At 37.8% G+C, this 25,588-nt stretch overlaps 2 protein-coding genes across 4 annotated transcripts in view; one reads left to right on the top strand and one right to left on the bottom strand.

Annotated features, from left to right (window-relative positions):
• The window catches only part of LOC137281531 (RCC1 and BTB domain-containing protein 1-like), a 102,532-nt gene extending 90,702 nt beyond the window's left edge, over positions 1 to 11,830 (bottom strand). The window contains exons 1-4 of one of the 3 annotated variants that reach the window (XM_067812814.1): positions 11,722 to 11,779; positions 9,827 to 10,132; positions 8,286 to 8,393; positions 277 to 443 (exon numbers count right to left, since the gene is read on the bottom strand). In XM_067812814.1, the coding sequence (XP_067668915.1) occupies positions 277 to 443; positions 8,286 to 8,393; positions 9,827 to 10,064 (513 nt within the window). In that variant the 5' untranslated portion in view covers positions 10,065 to 10,132; positions 11,722 to 11,779. Of the gene's footprint in view, positions 1 to 276; positions 444 to 8,285; positions 8,394 to 9,826; positions 10,133 to 11,721 lie in introns of all 3 variants that reach the window. The other 2 variants (XM_067812815.1, XM_067812816.1) reach the window with 2 other exon arrangements.
• Positions 11,831 to 11,897: 67 nt separating this feature from the next.
• On the top strand, positions 11,898 to 23,190 carry LOC137281532 (aprataxin-like). The gene is made up of 6 exons (XM_067812817.1): positions 11,898 to 12,066; positions 13,977 to 14,095; positions 17,783 to 17,836; positions 19,533 to 19,636; positions 21,393 to 21,474; positions 23,050 to 23,190. The coding sequence occupies exons 1-6, from the start codon at positions 11,905 to 11,907 to the stop codon at positions 23,135 to 23,137; spliced, it is 609 nt and encodes a 202-aa protein (XP_067668918.1). The 5' UTR covers positions 11,898 to 11,904; the 3' UTR covers positions 23,138 to 23,190.
• Positions 23,191 to 25,588: the final 2,398 nt, after the last annotated feature.

Raw genomic sequence — 25,588 nt, forward strand, 5'->3', positions numbered from 1 at the left:
TCTGTCATTTAAGGTCCCTGGTATGCTTCTGTACATTCACTTTGTTTAGTGCACATTTCTGAGGTGTACATTTGTAGTACCTGAGGTGACAATGACCCCTTTCAGGACTATTTATAGAACTGACACACGGCACTGCATGCACTACAAGCATTAGCTGCATGAATGACGTTCATCCACAAGGAGGACTCTAACAGTGCTTACTGCATGCCTATTCATGTGGGTTCAGTTTATCAAATTGTGAGATAGAAAAAAAAATATAAATTATCTTTGGATTACCTCCCCTTCACTTGTTAATGCCATGGAATGATGGCTGCCACAGGCTACATGAAAGACTTTCTTTCCCTGAAGATTTGTGTTGACAATGGCAGGTTGGAAACCTTGATTGGAGCCTCCATTACCAAGCTGACAATAGCCATTATGACCCCAACTGTAAACATCTCCATCTGGAACAAATAACCAATGTTGAAGTTAGTCTGCATCATGGTCTCTGTCTATCTAACCTGCAAGATGCTAGAGAACAGCCATTGTAATCCTCTGCTCCAATACATGTAGCAGTCACCAACAGTTTCATCTTTGAAAGACAAGGCAAAAGATTGGTCAGCCATGCACATACACATGACTCTGTTTCCTGTCTCCTGGTCGCTCATCTGTGTACATGCTGCATTCAACACTTAGCAACGGCCGGATTCAAACCTATACACAAATGGTGTGTGGCCACATCGCCTGGTCAAAACTGTCTTGAAAGGCAGTATCCAAGGACATTTAATGAAATATCGTAAAAATGATTTATAGGTTGATACTGTAATTAAGCCTTATTATAAAGAAGTATGTTTTGAAGACTCACTGCAGAATGTACTGATTCAGACAGTCTACAAAACATACATTTGAAATAATATTCAGAGGTGGCTGGATTCCATGCAATATCTTGAACAAGTCTGCCTGAGAAGTGAATGTCTTATGAAGGGTTTCATACCTAATGCTGAAATCAACATGTTGAACATATAATTCTACGTTGAAAGGGTGACATTTGTTTGATAGTTTTGATATCAACACAACAAAAATAACTTAGTTTCCGTTTTTGCGGAAACCCAATGGATACTGGGTAATGTAGGTTTCCGCTGTTTTTCAGTATATGGAAACACGCAGTGAGAGTTTCCGTATACTTTACAAAACTGAAACTAAAAAGTCTTAGTTTCCATCATATTTCTGCGACTGAAACTGTCTTTAGAAGTTTCCACTTGGTTTCAGTTCGTTGAAACATTCATAGTAAGAATAACTTGGAACTTGGTATTACTATTATAGATACTGGGTAATGTAGGTTTCCGCTAGGTTTCTGTATCCGGAAACTGAAAAAAACAACATTTCCGCGTATCTGAACCGACAAACTTCAGTGCTGGTCCACTGGGGACTATATTTACGTACTGTTGCATTTGCAAAATAGTTTCGAAAGACAATAACAAAGCAAAAATAATAAGATTTCGAGATTTCCGGGAACCTACATGAAAAATGTCAGATAGGTATGTCAAATCATATAAGTTCATGGAAACTATTGTTGTTGGTTTCCGGCAGTTTCCTGTGGCTGAAAGTATCAAGATTACTTTCAGCGTCTGGAAACTGTCGGAAACCAACAACAATAGTTTCCAGAAATGGAATCTGATAGGAAAGTATCATTGTCAGTTTCCACTGCATAAAGCAACTGGAAAGATCATCGATGGTTTCCATTAGTGAGATCTTGAATGAAACGATTGTACAAAAATAAATGTGACTCGATATGCATATATCCAGAAACCTACATTAACCTGCCTATGTGCTATGTTCATCTTAGTGATCTCAGTGTTTCTGTATGCCAGAATTCAAATAGAGGATATTGTTACATAAAATAATAATAACTTCAGGACAACGGAAACCTAACTGAAAGAATATGGAAACTTAAGATTCTACTCAGTCTCTTTTAGGTCTTGTTTGGGAAACTTAGGAAAAATCTTAAGCTTAGGAAGTACTGAGTAAGGCGTCATTGAGTTTCAGTTTCCATTTGTGATATTTCTCAATGTGGTACATACTGATATACAGTAACTGGGAGTGGTCAGGCACATTACATATAACTGTACCAAAAAGAACAATATGTTCGTGAACGTTCTGGGGCAGAATTATATTTTGTACAGCAACATAATACAAAACACAACAAATCTGTTTTAGTGAATTTATAAAATTTGTTCTAGGGTACATAAAATATAAGGGAAACATATTTCACACACATTTGCCCCAGCTGTAACTTGATGTCTGTCTCACCTAGAAGAACTTCACAGTGAAAAGAAAATTGAAATGCAATGACTTTTTAAAATGTTATTACAAGAAAAATGAAAACAAAACAGAGAAATCAAACTTAAAACAAGCTAACGTTAACCATTAGGCTATTACCTTGTTCGAGGAATGTACCTATCAATATTCACACGAAACAGTCCAACAATATGCTATTCACCTGCAGCTGACAAAAGACCTGTTCCGTGTCATGTGCCTTTTTTTAGGTTTGTTTTTCGCATTGGTGTATCTTCTCAAGGAGCACCTGACAATTTAGTGGGGGCGTGTTGTGACAAGGTATTAACTGGCTCTTAGCCCCAGCAGCTATTACTGTCTGCAGCTGACAGTGAACTGTGTTGAATGATGGGTTTTTTTTTTCATTATAATTCAAAGGTGTCATGTATCATGTGTGAATAGTATATGCATTGTTTTTTGTGTATTAGAGAAATGGTGACAAAAATGCAAGTATCATGTATGCCATGTATCATGTTCATACGCCATTTTTATAGTATATTTTAAAAGAATCAAGTATCATGTGTGAATGTTATATGCTGTGGTACAATAAATTTCAGAACAGACTGTACTGAATCCCTTGTTAATCCCCCCTTAGACAGTTAACTACAGGTGACTGATTCACACCCTGAAACAAAGGCAGGGGCACAGTGGGGTACCTCCCCCACCCCCCTTTTGACAAATCCGCAGTGCAAGATAAAAGTAATTCATCAATTAGATTGTTATCGGTTAATCCTTTTATCCATGTTTGTTATTTTAACTCTGTTGATAATTCCTTTTGATGCTGCTCCAACCATATATTACACAACATGCAATACATCAGACCTTGATTTATAACTTTGAATATTTAGTGCAGACATAAGGAATGCTAAATGGGAATCATTGTCGGGCAATTTCGGCATTTCGGTATAGAAAAAGCTTACATTGCTGGAATACTTTATTACAACCAGACTACATCCATCGATACTACTGTTTCATTTATTTAATGCCTGTCAAGGAAGAGAGCTGCCAGGTGCCTGTGTTCGTCACGGCCAATGGAGCAGGCGCTGCCCACCTAGCAGCCAGACTATGTAACCGGAAGCGCTTGATTAGGAATGAATAAGGCCTAGCGAGATGTGATGTCATTGTGAAAACAAACAATATACTTAAACACATATTGCAGTTATCACTGTTTTTCTAAAACTATGAAGGGTAAGCAGACAAGTGACATGTTTACAATAGAATTTAGAAAATAACTGAGCACCCATGAGTCTTTGTTTGAAATGCCGCCATCTTTGTTCAAACGTACAAGCGCGAGATTGGAAAAACTTTGTACTTGTTTTGAAGTATGGTCTGTGAGAGTGAGGTAGTAGAGATTGCAGTCTGTATACTTGCTACAATTTTCTTGAGATATGGCAACGTATTTCACAATTGAAGCTTTGGAACTAAGGATCTGGGAACCTTAGAGTAATCGCAACGGACACCCAGGGCAGAAAAAATAACAGTGCCCCATCCTTGTCAGGTAAGTTTCAGATGAAATTTTCAGTTTGTATCGAATGAAACGTTATTTTACAGTAACCATTCGCTCGCATTTCGACTTCCGTCATGGTGACTGATGTAGATATTGCATTTTGATGTGAAATTAAAATGTACCTGCGCGCTGAGTCTGAAATGGTCATAATACTAATATGCAGGAAATCAACAAGTGAAATATTGATGAAATAATTAGTTCATGATAATAGTTGGAAAATACTACCAATCGACATATGTTCATAATCCAAATGTGTGTCTCTTTATGTTTCTGGATGTTGTGAGAAGAATCATGGAAAAGTTCGGACTTATTTGAGGTAAAATGACTTTCTCCAACTTTTAGTATTGCTCGACATGATAATATATTTAAAATACCTGCTACGCTTTCAGCACATCCTGCTAAAAGGTTATATAAACCATAATGTAATTTCAATGTCTTTGAAACGTATATTGCATGGCTTATCCTTATCACATCTTTTTCCATATTGTCTTTAAGTAGATAATTTCAAAGTATCCATAAACGTTTTAGTATCAACCACTCTCAAACCCCCTTCTTCATAGTTGTTTTGATTATGTTATATTTTATCATTATCAATCTAAAACAAATCATTTTTTTCAAGGGAAGTGATATAGCCTGATGGTAGGTTGGGCAAAGAATCGTAAATATTAACCAATTTTATTATTGTTATTTTATCAATAAGTGTTACATTTCTTTTTCTCCAAGACTGATAAGTCTATTAATGTGGCAGACACCATTCCTGAATAGTTTGTTGTAAATAGTTTTATCTAATTCAGGTGTTGTTATGTTGTGGCATTTTAGAGTTGTCAGGATAGCAGTTTTCTTTAACTTCTCTTTACTATGCTTTTGGAGCAGCCTATTAATGTAAAGGGGTTTCAGCTTATTCCATGTTTGTCATTGTCTCTTTGTTTTAACCCAAGCCATGCTTTCATTGGTCAGCTTAAACCCTTCACTTTTCATCCACCTTGACAAGACTTTGACGTGCAGACTAGTCATTACTTAGGATAAAGGATTAGTATTGTTCAAGGTCAGTAATATGTATTATTGCCAGCTAGTCTATATGTATATATGTAGGTAGACTTAGCTATGTTTAAAACACACTTTGATGTATTGTAACATATTTATTGTTGGTATGGTATCGTTATGTCAACATAGGTATTACCTCAGTAGGGATAAAATATTCTGATTTGTTCTAACCTTCCTCTGTGAATGTTCCAGTGTGGATCTTCAGCGAGTGAATGTGTTATCTATTTGAATGCATTGTATTTATTTACAATGTGGAATAGTTCCCTCACTGATCTTAAGTGTAGTATTGTTTATGGAAGGGAATCCATTATGTGTCTGGTTGTCATTTACTTGTATTTACGTGTTCCTGTGCAGGTGAATACTGTCATTCAAGGTATAAGGCGGCTGCCCAGGGCAATTTACACCCCAGTATCACCCACAGGGTATGGATAATTTCACTACTGATTATTGTTCTTGGTATACATTGTAAATAGTATATTATGACAACTATGTACCTGTGATTTCATTTGATATCATTGGTACCACAATGTGGTAATTAGCTAGAATGTGTAATATAATCCATAACAATATTTCTTCATGTTTATGGTATGCCTCAAGTACCTGAGTTATCACCCTTGATAAACCATTTGTGTAGTCTAAATAATGATTTTATGTCTCTTATGACTGAAATAATCACCTGTATATGAAGAAAGAACCATGTTTTTGAGATAGAACATTGATTTTTATAATACTGTCTTATTGTTATCGTATTGTGTTACAGGGTGTCCATACTTCTCTTCTGCAAATAAAACCTCACACCCGTAGCCTGTGTTTGGATGTCTTCCATACCCAGCACAACCCAGTTACATTAATCTCCTCCAGTCTTTTTCTGGTGTTGTTTACCTACTACTCTTAGTGATCTGGTGTAAATTTAATACCTAGTACATCAAATACACCAACTATCCATTCAATTTTCAGATCATTACACACCTTATCAATAGATTTAGCTTTTGATCCAATCCAGGTTGCTTTCGATTTATCTAAATTTTCAAACCTGATATTTTGTAAAAAGTTGTCAGTAGCAGAATACAATGTCTCTTCAGTCCCATCAAGAAACAGTTCAGTATCATCAGCGTATTGTTCCAGATTATATTCATAATCATTGATAACGTTAGCTTTGATGTTTTCATTATTTCTTATGATGCAACCATAATATGTAGTAGAATTGACGTAGCACACTAATTTGCAGATTTGCGTGGTGCATAATTTCTACTTGATCACGTTGATCATGTTAATGCTAATTAATTAATAATTAGAAAACTTATGTTACCCTTTTAGTGGTGCATATACCATAGTTACTTATTATTTTGTTTGATACATGGTGAATATGATAATAATGAAAACAAGGGCTGTGGGATTGTAATAATATATTATTTGAAAAATCAAAATGAACGCATATGCTTTCCTTAACAGAAGCCTTCAGGGGAATATAGAGGAGCAAGAGGGATCATCGACATGACAGAAGGCAGGAAAGAATGAAATCATACGGGAGATGCTAAAACAAAAGAAAGAATCTGTAAGTTCCTGAAACTGGACTACTTAATACCACTTGTACCAGTTTATATACACTACCTGACACCAGGGTTTGAAACACCCAATTTTCTGACATTTGTGCTGCGTATTGTCACATCACAACATAACTGCAATAAAATAACTTTTCTTATCTCAAGTCATTACCCATCATCGTAACATGTCATTATCTAATTAGACCAAGCATCGCTCCCTAGAATATACGATGGACATAACTTCTTCATTAGTTGTATTTTTTTTCAGAAACTCCAACAGCGCATGAAGAATCTAGCTAATAACTGGACTGAGAAAGGAAACAGGAGGTGGCTGTAGTCATAACCCCAGAATTGACATCACCTGTGGAGTTTGACACAGGAGATTGTAACCTTGTCTTCTCTGTTGAAGTTTCATGGGAAAACCGAGGAGCTGCTACACTGTAAGACTTTACTAGGCAATGAACGAATAGGTCCAGCGTGTTCCAGAGCCAGGGCAAAAATGAAGACCTTACAACGCCACCCAACAAGATGCATTCAGTCCCTGCCAACCTAAAGATCTTCCAGCCTGGTCACTGAGAATATGATTCAGGATAGTGCGTTCACTACGTTAAGGAAAGCAACAACTAAAGATTCTGTTTCTGAGTCAAAATTCCGTCGCAGATTCCAAACATGTAGGTTTTGAAAACACTTAACCTTGTTCCTAGCAAAATGATAAATAATAACTATAAATATGCATGTGTGTAAGTGGTTTATGTGCTTGTGAGTGGGCAAGTCATTCCTCTCTGAATAAAGAGAAATCTACTGACAGGATTTTGTGATTTGTGACAATGTAAAACACAGACACACTATGAGAACAATGTGATGTAAATATAGCTGGTATTGTTTTTGTTATGTGTGTGTATTCCTACATGTTAATGCTACTGAGCAAATTTTGATGATAGTTTCTAAATCAATGTATATGATGAATAAAGAGAAACCAACTGACTGACTGATTTTTATTTTTTGTCCAGGTGGTGTTGAGATAATTGAAGTGAACATGTATTTCAATGTATTATGTCATATAATTTACACAATCATCGATCGTGTGGACATGTGGTAATCAATGCATGCTAATAACCAAGTATAAAACCAACTATAGCCACACAAATTCTGATTTATTGAAACCTACGGAATATAGTTAATGTATTTCATAGATACGGAAATCAGTGGGAAACCTAACTGAATTAAGTAACTGAAACTATCTGAAAGTAGAGAATAGTGGAAAACATATGGAACCTCTTTGGAATGATGGTAACTAAAACCCAGTGGAAACTTACCGGAATCTGGGTAACGGAAACTCACTGGATCCCTACTGGAATCTGGGTAACGGAAACCCACTGGAGCCCAAACAGGAATCTGGGTAACGGAAACTCACTGGATCCTTACCGGATTGTGGGTAATTTGTGAGTTTCCATTTACTGGAAACGTAAAGAAACGATCCGGAAACATACCTGAAACTTAAGTTTCCATTCTGTTTCAGTTAGGTTTCCGGTGTCCGGAAACGAAGTTATTTTTGCTGTGCAACATGTTGAACATATAATTCTACCTTGAAAGGGTGATATTTGTTTAATAGTTTTGATATCATTGTAAACACTTTGTCAAGTTAAATTCAGCTCTTCAAATACACAGTGAAAGGGCTGGTGTACGGTTACTATAAGGTACATGTTTGTTCTTGGAGTAAATTCTATGCGACATCACCAAGCACTTTATAGCCATTAGTATCAAGAACAGAATCTTTGACCTCAACCTCCTTTCTCAAGAAACACATTATCACTGGCACATACTCCTATGGCACTGCTGAAGTCAGCACATCTTCGCACACACTACTGTACACTTACTTTCAGTGACTGCAAGAACATGAGGTCCACTCCCAAAGGCAATGTCAACAACTTTTTTCTTACAGAGTCCTTCAATCTTCCTTGGGGTGAAACTACTGTGGGTGTCACCTGAGAAACAAAGGAAGGACACATCCTGTACTCTGTTCTCAACAACAGGACACATTCTATTTGTACACTGCACATCAGCTTAACTTGCCTAGTTTTTTGGGACTGACCTTGTCGCCAGATGTTTTCATAACTGTTCATTAGGAATGTTAATATTTGACAGACTGATTTTATTAACATGACTAGAAAATTAAAACAAGAGTCATCAGAAGATGACATATCCCTCCGGCCCCCAAAATGTTTAAAAGAACAAATCATCTGACAGTTAGTTATTGTTTTTTCAGACTAAGTTTGAATTGTTTCCATGGAATTCATGAAAAATATAAATGCCATATATCTGTAATCAGCAAAAGTCACCATTTCAAGATCTGTCTCATACATCTGCCAAGATCTGTTGAAAGATATAAAATGGTTTTCGAGTCTGGGGTCTGCCCTACATATCTACCAAGTGTTGCTGAAAGATATTAAGAAGTTTTTGAGTTCTGCTCAGGAAACAAAGCCCATCCCTCCATTCTGAAACTAAGTTCGAAATGTGTCCATGGAAACCAAGAAACTAATAATTCACAAAACCCTGTACATAGCAAAAGGCACTGATTGATATATCTACTAAGTTTTGCAGAAAAATATTGAAAGGTTTTTGAGTTCTGCTCCAGAAACGAAGCCCATCCATCCATTTTGAGACTAAGTCAAAAACGTTTCCATGGAAACCGAGAAAATAATAAATCACAAAAATCTGTATATACCAAAAGGCACTACTTTGGGGTCTGCCACACATATTTACCGAGTGTTGCTGAAAGATATTTGAGTTTTTGAGTTCTGCTCAGGAAACGAAACACACCTCTCACTTTTAAAAATATGAGACTAAGTCCGAAACGTTTCCATGGAAAACCGAGAAAATAATAAATCACAAAAACCTGTACATAGCAAAAGGCACAACTCCAGGTTCTGATTGATATATCAGCCAAGTTTTGCAAAACAAAATTGAACGGTTTTTGAGGTCTGCTCTGGAAACTAAGCCTACTTCACCGTTAGACTAACACCAAAATGTTCCATGGAAAAACAAAAAAAAAATAAAAATGCCAAAACTCTGTAAATAGCAAAAGGCACAACTACAGGTTGAGATTATTATATCTATCAAGTTTGGTCTAAAAATATTGAACGGTTTCTGAGTTATGCTCCGGAAACAAAATGATTATGGATGGACAGACAGATGAGGTGTCAACTATATCCCCCCGCATTACATGCCGGGGGGATAACAATTCATACAGATTCTCCTAACTTGATATATAACATAACCAATAAAGTGTGAGGTAACCAATACTAATATGAAATTATGCAATTTTACATCACTGTGCTAAAGGTCTAAATTTTAAAGAAAAAAAGAAGTAAATGAAGTATGGGAAACAAAAGAACTACTACTTCTTTCACTCCAGTACCTAGTCCCAGGCAGCTGCTGCAGTTTGAACCAATGGCATACACATCATCATCATCAGTCAGGAAAATAGCCTCATTTCCAGAACTGCCAAACACACACACTTTCTTGATGGAAGTTAGTACTTCTGGCTCCAGAATACTGAAGATGGACCAGCGACTTAGGTCAGTCATATGACTTATTGTGCTGGCTTCATGGCGACTAACAAGACTAAGCCTTGAGGTTGAGGAAGACTCAGCCATGTTGCCTTCTGAGATGGAGCCTCATACCTCCCCTCCTGCTGACCTCATGGCAAGTTCACCTCCACAGCCTGGGAACAAGATGATGAATGATTAGTCTCAATCCCAAAGGTGTACTAAAGAGACTGTTTTATTGTTTGGTTTGAAATATTGTGCACAGAAAATATTTTTTTCTAAGCTGAAATGACTTCATGTTTAATTTTCAATACATGAACAAGAAAAATGACTGGATTAATTGAAGCCTGCCACATATTACTTACAATGGATGATGAAAATTACTTTAAATTCTGTTTTTTCAAATAATTCAAATCTGTTTTATGTAGCTAAAGTTTTGTCCAAATATATATTTCAAATATCTACGGACACAGGTGATTTAGCATGCTACACAGTGAGTGAGAGAGTGAGTTTAGTTTTAAGGAACACCCAGCTAAATCCCAGCTATATGGCAGCAGTCTGTAAATAATCAAGTCTGGATCAGACAATCCAGTGATCAACAGCATGAGCATCAATCTGCACAAATGGGAACCGATGACATGTGTTAACCAAATCAGCAAGCCTGACAACCTGATCCCATTAGTTGACTCTTACAACAAGCATAGTCACCTTTTGTGGCAAGCATAGGTGCTGAAAACCTATTCTGTCCAGGATCTTCACGTCATCATGTTTTAAAATGATGGGTTGTTCAGGTTGACAACTGAAGTGTTACAGCACAAATTTTATGGATGGCAACTTCTTGGGTTTATTTTCCGACGTTTCAGGGCTTATCCTAGCCCCCTCACTGTTCACTGTCCAGTTCAGCTCAACCTGCAGAGGGGGGCTAGGATTAGCCCCAAAACGTCATAAAATAAACTCAAGAAGTTGCTATCCATAAAATTTGACCTGTATTACTATGCCAGCTTTTAAACGCCTTTGAAGATTCACAAGTGAAAGTGTGTTTTGAATCTCTAAAGCCTGTTTCTTCGCCTCTATTTCACCACACAGCTAGCAGACATTGGCACTGTGGTCTAGATCATGTGAAATCAAAAGCTTCTGCTTTGGAGAAGGAACTTAATACGCTAATATAGAATCTATGACATTTTGAAGTGTGACACAAATGTTTTGAAAAGAAGTCCAGCATAGGCTAAAGTCATATGAATATGATCTTTCAAACTTAGTCTAATATTACCGTACGTAAGAACAATCCAAATTACTTCAAATGGAAGGGCATAACAATTTTTCACCTACATACCTTCATATTAGTTGTAAGAGACATCTGTTTGAGATACTGTAAGTGTATTACCAACTTAGACTATCGAACTGTTATATGTGATTACGACCAAATGAAAAGTAAAATTCCAAAGTTTCGGAGGACATCTAGACACGTGCCACCTTCATTTGACTATGGTCAGCTAACCCACGCTTCATTTCGGAATAGTGATTCTATCTGAAACAAAAACACTAGAAAACAATTAGACTGAGAGTCACTGTCACTCTGCCACTGCCAGGAATAACCGAAAACCGAACGATATCTGATAAGGCACCATGTGAGAAATGCATTTAAGTAAGAATAGTAGATACATCTCTAATATATGTCATAGAGTCATGAGCATGTCGTGATTGGTATTGACATGTATCTCAAAATACGTTAGTGGCACATCCTTAATAATACGTAAACCTTTACCAGACGAACTTCCGTGGTTTAGAACCCACCTACCCAGAGTTCCATGCAGTTAGTCATCACCGAAGTGCGGTGTTTGTCAACATATCAGCGGAGACGTTTAGTGACGAAGGCTGTGATTGGGGTGCAAAGATAACGCCGACCAATCAAATGTAACCTTACATGATGAAGCGTTGTCTCTCAATAATGGCGGCAGGTGCGAAGAGGAAGGTAGGAATGGGTGACGCCCCGAGTGCCAAAAGAACGTCTGGCCACTGGAGTCAAGGTCTTTTATCGTCTATGGATGACCCAGAACTCAGAGTAGATGCTGATGATAAACTTGTAATTATAAAGGACAAATACCCAAAGGTGAATGAGCATGGTGATTTCTGGAGACGCGAGCCATCGTCCCTGTCTTCGCGAATGCGTTCAACTGACCTGTCTCCAGTGCAAAGAACATGACAGTAATACACATGAACATATGTTTTATTCGAATCATTTTTCATTCATTAAACTATGGGTTACATAAGATAGATCAAGAACTATTGTCAATTACATCAGAAATCATGGTTACTAAATCGATAGTTTTATTGTAAATTCCCCTTAGCAAAGCGGATCTCTATGTATGTTAAAGTGTGAGGACATAATGTACTATATATTAAAGGTAAATGAAGAGCATGTTCTACATAATGTACTTTGCTGTATGTATCATGAAGTGTCTCTATGTAGTGTTGAAGAACTGCCTTACCAGATATGAGGTGTTAGTGAACCTAGGGAAATCTCCCACAGGAACCCGATATCGCACTGTAGGTTAAACATTGACCATAGATATACACTCACGTCATATATATTAATAGAGTAAAGGAGCAGCAGCTACCATATTGGATTGTCATGCTGACATCGACTGGTTCCGATTTCAACTGAAATGTACGCTAAGAATTCGGTGACATTCAAAACTATGCACACGTACCTCTCAATTATACATGTCCCCACACATCCTGCCTGATTTCCACTACATAACACCCATTTTATTAACTTTAATACGTCCTCAAACTCAAAAATCAAACCAAAACTCCTCTGGGGTGAACGTTATCCTGCACTCGCAGCCTCTCGCTTGATCGCTGAACCGAAGTATTCATAGTATGGGTAAACAAGACGGCATGATCTGAGAGCGAAAAGTTTTGGATGAGCTATGAATTAAACACCCAATCAAGTTTCACAAAAAACAACACCCAAAACGATTTTTAAATTTCGCGCTAATGTATTGAATCTGTTCTGGAAAAATTACTTACGTTCAGCGGACCAATGACATTGCTCGAAAGGCTGTGAGTGTGGGATAACGTTCACCCCAGAGGAGTTTTGGTTTGATTTTCGAGTTTGAGGACGTATTAAAGTTAATAGAATGCGTGTTATGTCGTGGAAATCAGGCAGGATGTGTGGGGACATGTATAATTGAGAGGTACGTGTGCATAGTTTTGAATGTCACTGGATTCTTAGCGTACATTTCAGCTTGAAATTGGAACCAGTCGATGTCAGCACGACAATCCAATATGGCAGCTGCTGCTCCTTTACTCTATTAATAAATATGACGTGAGTGTATATCTATGGTCTGTGTTTAACCTACAGTGCGATATAGGGTTCCTGTGAAATCTCCATACATAAAAGCTCCAAGACTCTTTTCTAGGTGTTATTTTGATTTTTAAGGTTTTAACTAGTTTAGGTCCTGCATTAAATGATTTCTTAGTGTGACATTGCACCTTTAGGTTATGCACAATTGAGTTCTGAAGCCTATGAATTAGAACACTGCAGAACAAAGCCAACAACCGAAGCAATATGCTGACAAGAGCATATTTGCATTGAAGCCAAATTATAGAGGAAGCTTGTGTGCAGTAGAGCCTAGGTACAAAAGCCTAGATTGCATCATAAATGCCTCACTCACATGTTGCCAGTCATGTGGTAAAAACAGTCAAGGAGTTTCCCCCTGTAAGAAGGGCTTACTGAGCTTCAAATAAACCTACTCTGAGTAAGCCAGTCTGGGCCAGGAAAGATTGAAAGAGAATTGTCAACATCCTGGTTCTTTAAATGTGTTACATTTATATAAGATTCATGAGTTAAATATGTATTGGATTTCATATTTTGGTATTGATTTATTATTATGTTTTATTTTGACCTTTAAGTGTCTTTTGAAATTTGAGCCATCCAAGTACATGTATGATGATATGTTGTTTCTGTTAAGGTAGATCCATATCTCGTGTTCCTCACACAATCTTACATTTCAGGCTCTACATCACTTCCTTGTTTTGCCAAAGGAGAAGATTGCGAACTTAAAGAAATTGAAGTCGGAACACATACCCCTCCTTAAACACATCCACAAGAAAGGAACTGAGATAGCAGAGAAGTAAGGGCAGTATTTTGTGATATCAGTAAAGCCTTTGATAAAGTATGGCACAATGGGATTATCTATAAAATCAGAAGCTATGGTATACAAGATGAATTACTACAATCGTTTGAAAGTTATCTCAAAAATAGAACACAGTTTCCATTAACAGGTACATTTCTAATAAGAAAGGTGTCTTGGCCGGAGTACCACCGCAGGGTTCAGGATGCAGATGATACCTCATTATATGTAATTATTGAAGATCCGCTGGTCTCAGCTGGTATTCTTAACAATGATCTAGATAAAATCTCCCAGTAGGCTCAGGAATGGCAGGTAACTTTTAACCCAAATAAAAATGAATCTATTCAGTTTTCTCATAGAAGAAACTGCTCAATAAAATTAAATTTGCTTATGGACGGAACGATCATAAAAGAAGTCAAAAGCCACAAACATTTAGGAATAGCACTCAAAAGCGACAGTTCGTGGAATAATTACATTAAAGATATTGTCCATAAAACTCGCCCTATGATCAGTTGTCCAGACTCGATTATTTACAGACCGCCGCCATATAGCTGGAATATTACTGAGTGTGGTGTAAAACTAAACTCACTCACTCAATCAGCCTCAGATGTAGTGATCTGAACGCCGATATGTTCAATCGACATATTATCAACAGTCCTTACTGTTCATGTGGATACAGGCATGAAACTGCTCAGCACTTCTTTTTCATTTGTGTTAATTATTCACAATTAACATCTATTATGTACTCTTATACAGTGGGTTATAATCTCGATACTGTTATGAATGGCAAGCATGAACTATCATGGTCCGAAAACCAAAAAATATTAGAATCTGTTCACAACTATATCTTCTCAACACAACGGTTCAAACGTCCCCTAAATACGTAATGATCCACATCTATTATGGCTCGTAAGACACACCAAACTGTGACAACATTTACACTTTATTGCTGTTATTGAGTGTTAACACATGCTGATTAAGAATGCTCACGAGTAACTATTTTCAGATAAGAATTAATGCATATTTTCATACCAATTTGGTTACCATTATGTACGGAAACTCACTGTGAAGACCAGAAAAATGTTGAATTCGTCCATCAAGGCACAGCGCTCTAAATGTTCGCAGAAAAATAATTAACTTAACCTAACAATAGCCTTCTCATAATTGATCTATATTTCTACAAATAACTTTTTAGACACACCAAACAGTAACTCTTTGTGTTTACTCGGATGATAGTGATACCTATGCTTGATGTGATGTACTAAACAAAATGAGATAGGGATATTGGTATTTTTATGACTGATATTTCATTGATATTTCAAGTATGTCAGTAAGTAAATACATCAACATTCATAACTTAAAATTTTCAAATATCCCTAACTATTATGTCCCGTATATGTACACATGTATTATTTATATGAAAGTTACTATCGATGACAAACACTGGCTTCATTTAAATTTTGTATATGTTGTATGGTGTTGATAAAAGCTGTAAGGCTTCTTCACTAATCCCAGTTCATTTTTATGAATAAAAACATGTTTAAACCAGATTGAAGACAAACTTGTCTCACTTGTTTATATATACCAATCAGTTCTTGAGGCCAGGGTTTGATTAATGTTGAGGCTCTTCATGACAGAATTTTATTGCGTACTTTTGCATATATCTATTTATTGGATGATCTTCTGTTGATGCATGTCAGCACTCATGATGAAAGTAAGCTATTTTAAGCGTGCCAAGGATGTGGAACACAATTTTGTTGATGGCAGTGTACTGCTGTATGGTACAGTGATGGGAGTAAACCAGGTGAAGTCCATCACCAAGTCTACTCAGAGTCAGTCATTTGTGTTAAGTTTTCTGAGAATCCATTTAATTGTGTGTACATGCAGCATGTGGAACAGAACAGCAATCCTACCGACTGAATGAAGTCGGCTGGTGTTAAATGTTAAACTGAGGGCTTTCTATTTGCTAACAGGAAGAGTGACTTCCTATGCACAATCACCAATATGAAATGTCGACTTTGCAACAAATTTACAAAGACTGTTCAACACCTTGTCAGTGGATGCCCTTCCTTGGCACCAAGAGCATATCTTAAACGACATGATGGCATGCCTGGCTGCTTTTACCACCATCTCCACAATTCCTGTGGCTTTGACTCCAAGGTCCATCCATGGTACAATCCTAAACATGTCCAAGGCATAATGGAAAATGATGCTTTCAAACTTTTGTGGAATAGGCCCACCTCGAGAAGAATCCTAGCTAACAAACCTAATCTGGTCCTTTTTGATAAAGCCAGTGAATTTATTTATACCATTGAATTTTATGTCCCTTCTGACACTAGTATGATTTGCAAGATTCAGGTGAAGTATGCTAAATATGCAGTCCTCGCCTTTGAAATGTCTTCCTTGTATCCAAGGCACATTGTCGTCAGACTTCCTGTTGTTCTCTGTGCCCTTGGTTTGTTACTTCCTGATCTCTTGGTGCAGATCTGGAGAGTGCCTGGGTTCTCCATTGAGAGCACAGCCCTTCTGACACTCTTGGTAATGCAGAAGGATGCTGTGTTGGGGAGTTTACATAGTCCTTGAAAACCTCTTGGTTTTGACTAGCAGCATACCCTGGGAGAAGTCCCATTCGGTGTCAGGGCTGCATGTAGATGGGGCAAGTTCCCTAAGCTGATGATGAGCCTTTCCAACTGACTGTGCCAGGATCACCCCAATCCCTCTCTGCTGCATACCATCTTCAATTTGTAATACATAATACAGTGGAAAGCTGATAAGTAAACTTTCAAGGGACTCGTCAAAATTGTTTACTTATCAGGTTTTATACTTATCCAAACTTATCAATATCTGAAAATGACAGAATAACAGACACGATTTGTAACTAACATAACCTGTTTTATTGCACTTTCCTACCATTTTCAATTTCTATAAGAGCAGCGAATTTGTCCTCACTAGACTTTGACACAAGTTTGCCTTGTACCTTTGACAGAATGATCTGATCTCGGTATCCCCCCAGTCAAGCTAGGTCCTTCGCAAGATACTTAAGACATTTTGCCAGAATGACAATAAGATTTTCTTTGGTTTTTTATCCAATCCAGCTTTTGTGTTAAATAAACAAACATGTCTTTCAATTGATCCCATTCTGAATTCACAGCGAGATTTCAGTTTTTATTTCTTGTCACATGACCGTAATGGCGGCCCACTTCAAGTCATTTATCATGTATAGTGGACAAACTCACTGTCATTATAAATTGGTCTACTCACTCATACTCCCAAGCTACATATAACAATGAACAACCGATTAGGGCTGGCCTCCAGTTGTCAGTGTATTGTAAACTGCTTGCCGCCAGCGAACTGTGAGTGGGATGTTTCTTTACCTGTCAGATTATGTGCTGATTGCTAGTTTAGTTATCCAGTCTCGTTTGTTCAGTAATTTACTTCCAGGGACCGTGCAAAAACGTTTACTTAAGCAGTATTGTTTACTTATCCAATTTTAGTTAACCAGACTCAAATAGTGATAATTAATGAAGAAGTTTGCCGGGACCAAAGATTAGTGTTTACTTATACGGTATGTTTTGTTAAGCTGTTTTTACTTAGGCGGTTGCCACTGTATGTACGTAATACATGAGTACTTTAAAACTTGGGGACATGCCCTAAACATATGGACAATAGACTCTCTTTCTGCTTCAGAGCAGACAAGAATCTGCAGTTTCGGTTTGGCTATCATGCTGTTCCTAGTATGAGGTAAGTCAGATGTCATAATAGCTGACACATGAGACCACTTTTGTCCTCTTGGAATCGATAGTGAACTGGCCTTTCCTCCATGCAAGTATTGACGACATGCCTTTAATGATCAATCAGTTCAGTGTCAATATTTCAAAGAACTGTTTGGTGATAAGAGGAGTACAATATATTTATTTATTGTCTAACACATTTGTGGGCTACTTCTTGCCTTCAGTTGATAGAGACAGGAGGACAAAACATATTATATATACCAGTATTTACAGGAAGGAGACAAGTACATGTATATACAAACAAATCACAGAGGACAGATCAAGTGCAGTTATAAAACAATGATGACAGGGTTAAACTTAAGGTGAAGCCAGTTAACAGATGTGTACACAGCAGAGTGATATACAGATAATTATATTTACAGGAAGCCTGAGTTGTGCATGTGTATACAATCAGTGAGGAAGATGAAATAGACGCTTTATAAACAATGATGATGGGGAGATGTAAACACAACAGGTGATTAAATGACATTGGGGTGGCTTTCGTGATGTTCCAGACATTGGGGAGATATACACCTTGGTCTCTGTTAATCTCCTGATGTTGATGGCTTCTAGTAGTTTTAGTTTGCGCCATTTATGAATGTTGGTAGCCAGGATGCTAGTCTGTTGCCAGTCAGTAGAATGGGTGGGGTTATTGTTGATGTGCTCTAAAAGGGCAGATTTGTTGTCGGCGTTTTCAAGTGATGTGTTGTGTTGTTAATACATATATCAAATGGGCATGACGTTTCTCCAATGTAACTACTGCCACAATTCCAGTGTAGTTGGTATATGCAGTCTCGGGGGTTTTGCATAGTCAGTTTACCTTGTCCATTTGCCTGAAGGATGGTCTGCAAAGTTTTGTCCAAATAACCTGAAACATCTATACTTGTAGTTTTCCTGAGAAGCCGTCTGATATGATGATTCGGCACGTAGTTGAACTGGGTCACAGATGGACTTGGCTCTTCTTGTTAGAGTTGTTATTATCGCTTGTTTAATTTGGGGGTGGTGACTGGACAGGTAGTGGATATAATGGTCGGGTGGGTTGGCTTCCCGTAGACTGAAGAAGTAGCCCAGAAACATCGTGTTAGACAATGAAAAAGAAGTAGTCATCCATATACTCGTCGTATTATATTCACCAACTTCTAAATGCCTCTCAAGAATCTCAACAGTTTTGACCTTTCAAGAACATTTGCAGTTCTACTGATCCTGCACTTATATCATTTTGCAGACCCAGTGCATTTCATAAAAGACTGGATCATGTGTAGTTAGAGCTATAAAGAGGACATGCACATAAAGGGTGGACACTACTAGTCAGATAAGATACTGTGAGAATGTAGTGGAATGTGATAATATGGATCACCTTGGGCTTGTCATGCCGTATGTTTGTGGCGGACGAAAAATGATGACAGCGAAATTGCATTAAGATAAATTATCAGCAGACTGTCATTAGTACTATTGTTTGAAGGCTTTTGTAGGTGTCACTAGCAGGATCATGCATCCCCACTGTTATACATGGGCTGTATTAGGCATAATTGTCAGATCTTACATCCTCAATTTTATATGTGGGCTTTATTAGACATCATCAATTGGATCTTGCATCCTCCCTTAGCTTGTTTTCTCAGCCAGGTGTAAAGAGTGAATGCCTTCATGTTTGTTTGTTGTGTTGTCAGCCACCTTCACATGCATGTGATTAGCCAGGACTTCAACAGCCCTTTTCTCAAGACAAAGAAGCACTGGAATTCCTTTACTACTGAGTATTTCATTGATTCCGAAGGTATAAGGATAGTTTTCTCGTTGAAAGTTCTTCTCAGGTTATGTCTGAGCTTCTGTGTTCTTTGTCAGTGCCAGTCTTACCTTAACTTTATGAAAGATTCCACTTATGAAATGTTTTCACAACTTTCTGGTCATACCAACATGAAATGTCACCCCTCGTTTTAAACAACATCACAAGTGAATTTAATTTTAAGGTGTTCTGGAGAACTCATCAGAAACATTTTTGTCAAGATTTCCCTAAATTTGAAAAACATGCATGAATTCTGTCTGATTAAAATGCTTACATTATTAAACTTAATCCATCTCATATTACATACTTTCGTCCTGCTCTTCTGACTGTGGAGTGGAAACGACCTGAGACCAAAGTTTCAGTGTGACACATGGCCTGAACATACCACAGCAGTAGCTATTATTGTAGGTTGTCACTAAATTGCAAGATACACACCTTGATCAAATGGGCCATGAGACATCCAGCTGAAGTCATTCTCTTTAGTCCCTTCAGATATTGAGGACTTGCAAGGGAAAGAGGATGGGCAAGACAATACAGCATCACACAAGGGGAGGTTTATGCCAGGTGTAGAAGAATGCTCCTCATTTACTGTATCAGAGTTTGCAGTTTGGAGAAACCTTGAAGCATCTGTAATCAGTGTGATGACATTCAGTTGCAGTCTAGTGGACCAGCTCAACATTCATTAACATCTCTTCTGACCCTTCAATCCTTCATCCTTACATGAGGATGGCGATCCCACCCCAGTCGACAATCATCCAGTTGTTCAGTCATGCACTCAACAATCCTTTCTACATCCTGCTTTGTCAACTGACACTTCATCTTCTGCTGGATTGTGCATTAAGTCAATGATTGCTATACATTCAGTCAATGATTGCTCTTCAAACCTGCAGCAGCCCATCCCCATACTTTGTAGATTCCTCAAGTGTCTGCGATTTCACAGTCACACTGTCCTGTCCTCCTCAAACCTGCCTCCACTTTCAATGTACTTCATTCAGTGATCCCACCATTGTACCTGTGGTAAACAATGCCCAGATCAGAGTCTTTCTCTAGGAATCATCATCTACTTGATGAATCGTTTCACATCATCAGTTTGGAATTCACAGTGATTATAGCACTCTCCCTGACCTCATGGTTAAGTTGGACAATTCAGCAGTAGTGTGGTACACCGGCTGGAGGGGATCAACCCAATCTCTGACATGCTGATCCAGTTCTTTCATCTGAGAGATTCTCTTCACCTCATGATCGGAGCCAGACACAGTCCGGGGATTTCAGAATGTCAAAGCAAAATATCTCACCAAAATAATCTATCACTAACTGAATGAAGATTCAAACCTGTGATCTTTTGTTCAATCTGCCTGAAGTTTGAAAATTCACAAGTGGAGGTCTTTGCAACTCAGAGAGAAAGGTGCATGCCCTGCAGAGACATTGGTGACAACCTAAACTGGGCTGTGTTCGGTGAATGTGTTACAAGATGCTGAAAACTTAGTTTCGGGTCATTTCCACGTCGTGTCAGGAAAACGAGAAAGTGCAACATGTAAGATGGGATGAATATTATACATGTGAACAATCTGTGATCAAAAGGTTTGATTATGAATAATGTGGTCCATGAAAAGTGCAGTGATAAGAGTCCAAGCATCTGTATGAACCCTGCTTGTTTATATGGCCTTTAACGTTTTTGAATCTGAAATCATGAAAATGTGTTATGTACTGATTGAAAAGTTATAGATGTGAGATGGGTTTGTTTCAGATATCATAGACCAGCTGGAAGAATTGGGGAGAGTAGAGACAAACACGACAGAGAATGAGCAAATGCTCAAGAGAGAGCTGAGGTACTGACCTACTGAAGCTTTGGCTTCACTTCCTTCTCATTGCTTGTCAAGAATACTGAGTGAATGAGTTTAGTTTTACCACGCACTCAGCAATATTCTAGCCATATGGCGGCGGTCTGTAAATAATCAATTCTGGACCAGACAATCCAGTGACCAACAACATGAGCATCGATCTGCGCAATTAGGAACCAATGACATGTGTCAACCAAGTCAGTGAGCCTGACCACCCAATCCTGTTAGTCGCCTTTTACGACAAGCATAGTCGCCTTTTAGGGCAAGCATGGGTTGCTGAAGACAAATTCTACCCTGAGACATTCACAGGTTCTTGTCATGAATAATCTTGAACCATTTAAGAGTTGAAGACTAATCATGTTTCGTATAATGGGGCAGAGGAATACTAATTGAATCATTTATAGTAAGAATAGAATCATATGTCCGTTCTGTTATGAGGAAAATAAATTACCTGGATAGGGGGTTACAATTACCTCTACAGATGTCAAGGTATCTATGATGTTTACAAGAATGGCCCAGATAAAGTTTGAAATTGAAGTCCCAGTAACATTTCAACCATATCAGTGAATAGATCTGGAATGAAACGACCCTCAAAACACAAGTTTTAGTATGAAGTTGTATTGACATGTCAGCTTATCACTGGAACACGAATAAGACCATACTCTATGTTGCTGAAAGATAACTTCATGATGTGACCATTTTGATGAGTTAAAAAAAAAATAATATATAAAATCAAAATATACCATGAAGCAGTAACAATATAATGTCAGGGGAAGGATATTCTATGGAAAGTATTAAAAATCGGACAGAGAAGAATAAGATGGCATGGGACTAGGTAGATATATTTTCCTATTTCAACTCCAACTCATCAATGTTCAATTTTATGACAGCTAGCAGATCTTGTAGTCACGTATAACATGTGCATTTTTTACCATAAAAAATATCATAAATATTTAAGATAATTATTGATATTGATAAACAAACATCAAAACATGGACCCATGGGTTTGATCCTAAACTAATCCCCAGCACTAATACCCCTCTCGCATGTGTACGTTAGTATGGCTCTCAAGGACAGAAGCTGTGAGTACACAATGCTGTTGACATGGTAGTCAAATGTAGTATATGTTTGGGATAACACTTTCTCAGTAAAGTACTGATTATAGTACTGTTATTAAGATGAGTCTTGTCTACTCTGCAGCGCCTGGCCAAGTTTAACCAGTTTGGCAAAGGGCTTAGAATGTACCTAGCTGCCAGTCTTGTCAGAGATGTGTTTTTTGGGGTACAGGTCAGAGCTCATTGTTGAACATTGATTGTGATGTTTTGCTCTGAGAGGTAATCATTTGCAATACAAGCCAAACATGCACATTGGGCACAAGCCATATTGTCTTGAAAGTTAAACTGTGGCCCAGCAGGATTCACACACATTGGCTTTACTGTACATTGACCGTTCCAAGGACAAAATGAAGCAGCATGCTGGAGTTCCAGGTTATTATGTAACAGAAGACCCACCTACCCTGAACCTGTAATGTTATATTATTGGATTTATTTTTGTGTGTTTCAGGTGTCACAAGTGCTCCAAGACTTTCTCAACAATGCCAGCCCTCAAGTCTCATATCGTCCTGCACAATGCATCCAAAAAAAAGTCCTGATAATTCCACAAGCTGGCCTTATGTATAAACTGTAAATAAAGCATCACTCTTCATCAGTAGTTCATGTCATACTAGTCACACAAACGTGTAGGTAACTGTATATAAGTACAACAGGGATAGGTCACTCGCTTGCTTTCTTTACCATTGGTACTAATTAACGTGTGCCTTGTCATGCTCCAACGCACACAGTGACTTGGCTCGTTCCCAGGGCAACTTCAGTTGTGTTTAACAGAACTTCAGCCAGTTTATTGTATCAGTCGGAATTTTGCAATGAATGAATGAATGAATGAATTATAGTAAGAATTAGGAGCAAGAATTATGTGAATGAATGAAAGAAATAAAAAAGAATTGAAGAAAGAAGTACATATATGAATGAAAGAATAAATGATACACCGCGGCCTTCCCTCCCAAAACATGTTAAAGAACGCAAAAGTATCGCGAGAACACCTGTTAACATCAGCTGTCTTTTTAAAAAATCTACTTTGAGACATTTTTGTTGACATTAATAATTAATTCAGATATCTTATTGCATGTGGGGAATGGAATGGACATTAACAAAATGTTAACTGACACTGTCACACTGCCCTCAGAAATACTGTGTAAAACTGCCACAAAGCGTTCTAAAACACCTTTCCAGTTTTGTCAAATATAAGATCAACAAGAAGGAAAGAAGTTATGGAACTATAACCCTCAAGCATCAATGGCGAATCAGATCAGAGCGGCAATATGTCATATTTGCCACACACCTCAAATACACCGTAACATTTTGTTTTAGATTATGGAACTATCACTGTTACTTGCAAACACATTTCACCTGATAGTATATTCCACTCACAAGAATGAAAGGTGTTTTTGAAGTAGTAACTAGGAACACTCAAACAACGGCGTGTAGTATTTCAATGGCGGATCAGAGCAGATCGGCGGTATGTCACATTTTTCACACACCTCAAATGCACCCTAACATTCTTTTTTAGATTATGAAACTATCAATGTTACTTGCAAACACATTTCACCCGATAGTATATTCCCCTCATATGAATTAAAGGTGTATGTGAAAGATGATTTTGAGGAAGTAACCAGGAATACTCAAACAATGGCGTGTAGCATTTCAATGACAGATCGGCGAAATGTCATATTTTTCACACACCTCAATTACACCCTAACAATTTTTTAAGTCATAAAACTGTCACTGTTACTTGCAAATACCTTTCAACTAAAGGTATGTTTTCCTTCTGAACATTAAACGAATGTGTGAAAGAAGATTTTATCGGCACAATATAGTCTATCTTTGCAGTGAATCGATAATAGAAGTCAGTCAGCTATAACATGAAACTTGACTACAAATCTTCTGTCCTAATACGGACACTAACACCGATTATTTGACGTAAACTGAAGTGACAAAATAGTTAGCCAATCTTCTACATGTGGGGTTTCAGTTGTTACAACACTCAGCGAACTTAATCAGCTGTTGAAAATAAACCGGGCTCAATCTTAAATACTACGCTGCCACCATATTGGCTACACTGGTTACGTAACGACTCGAGACATACGTTCAGCGGCTTTTCGAGAAGTTTCTTCTCCCCCTCTATAAGGGCTCCCTGGTACCACCCTCCAGCAAAAGTTCATGTCATACTAGTCACACAAACGTGTAGGTAACTGTACATAAGTACCACCCTCCAGCAGAGGTTCATGTCATACATTCACATCACCCTCTGGCAGTGGTTCATGTCCTACACAAAGGCGACTATGCCTGTCGGAAGAGGTGACCAACAGGATCCGTTGGTCAGACTTACTGACTTGGTTGACACGATCATAATATGTGAAAGTGTGAAATACCTGTTAAAGTTCGGCTTAACTACAGTCTCAAGTGTTAGGGAGATTGGAAATGGAGAAAAAGGGACTTTACTGATGAGAGATTCATGCCGAAATGAGAAATGCTGTTTTCTTCCCCAAAGTCCAAAGTAACTTATTTACCTTCATTGAGATAATCTGTTTTCTTATCATAAATAAGTTGTTTTTGGACCATGAACATAACAGTGACTTTCACATAATTATTTACACAGGTATCACTGATTGTTCAGGCTATTTAGAATTCCTGATCAGAATCAAAAGTTTAAATGAAAGGAATTGGAAAATAACTAGATTCGTGTTGCATATATTCTATATGTGTTTCACTGTAAAGAGAGATGTTTATGATGCAATCGCGAAAAATAGCAGGTGTGAAGGGCACGAGTAATATGTTTCTCTTCGGGTTGAAACACGAGTAACTTGTCAATGAGTTTCAGTCAGGAAACTAGTATGTCATAACTTGACCTTAGGTCGTTACCATGGGTTAGCCAATCACGGGATGAAAAATGGATCACACACACATGTGTGATACCTGTTTTCTCACACGTGTTTCTTGCCCAGGGTGATGAATAATACTGATACTAAGTTTACTTGGACAGCCAG

This window comes from Haliotis asinina, chromosome 4, assembly GCF_037392515.1.
Source record: "Haliotis asinina isolate JCU_RB_2024 chromosome 4, JCU_Hal_asi_v2, whole genome shotgun sequence".
Lineage (NCBI taxonomy): Eukaryota > Metazoa > Mollusca > Gastropoda > Lepetellida > Haliotidae > Haliotis > Haliotis asinina.

Coding starts and splice junctions, on each gene's coding strand:
- LOC137281532 (XM_067812817.1), top strand. CDS start 11,905: ATGGCGGCAGGTGCGAAGAGGAAGGTAGGAATGGGTGACGCCCCGAGT. Junction 17,837..19,532: donor CATGCTGTTCCTAGTATGAG/GTAAGTCAGATG, acceptor TTGTGTTGTCAG/CCACCTTCACATGCATGTGA. Junction 19,637..21,392: donor GTATTTCATTGATTCCGAAG/GTATAAGGATAG, acceptor GGTTTGTTTCAG/ATATCATAGACCAGCTGGAA.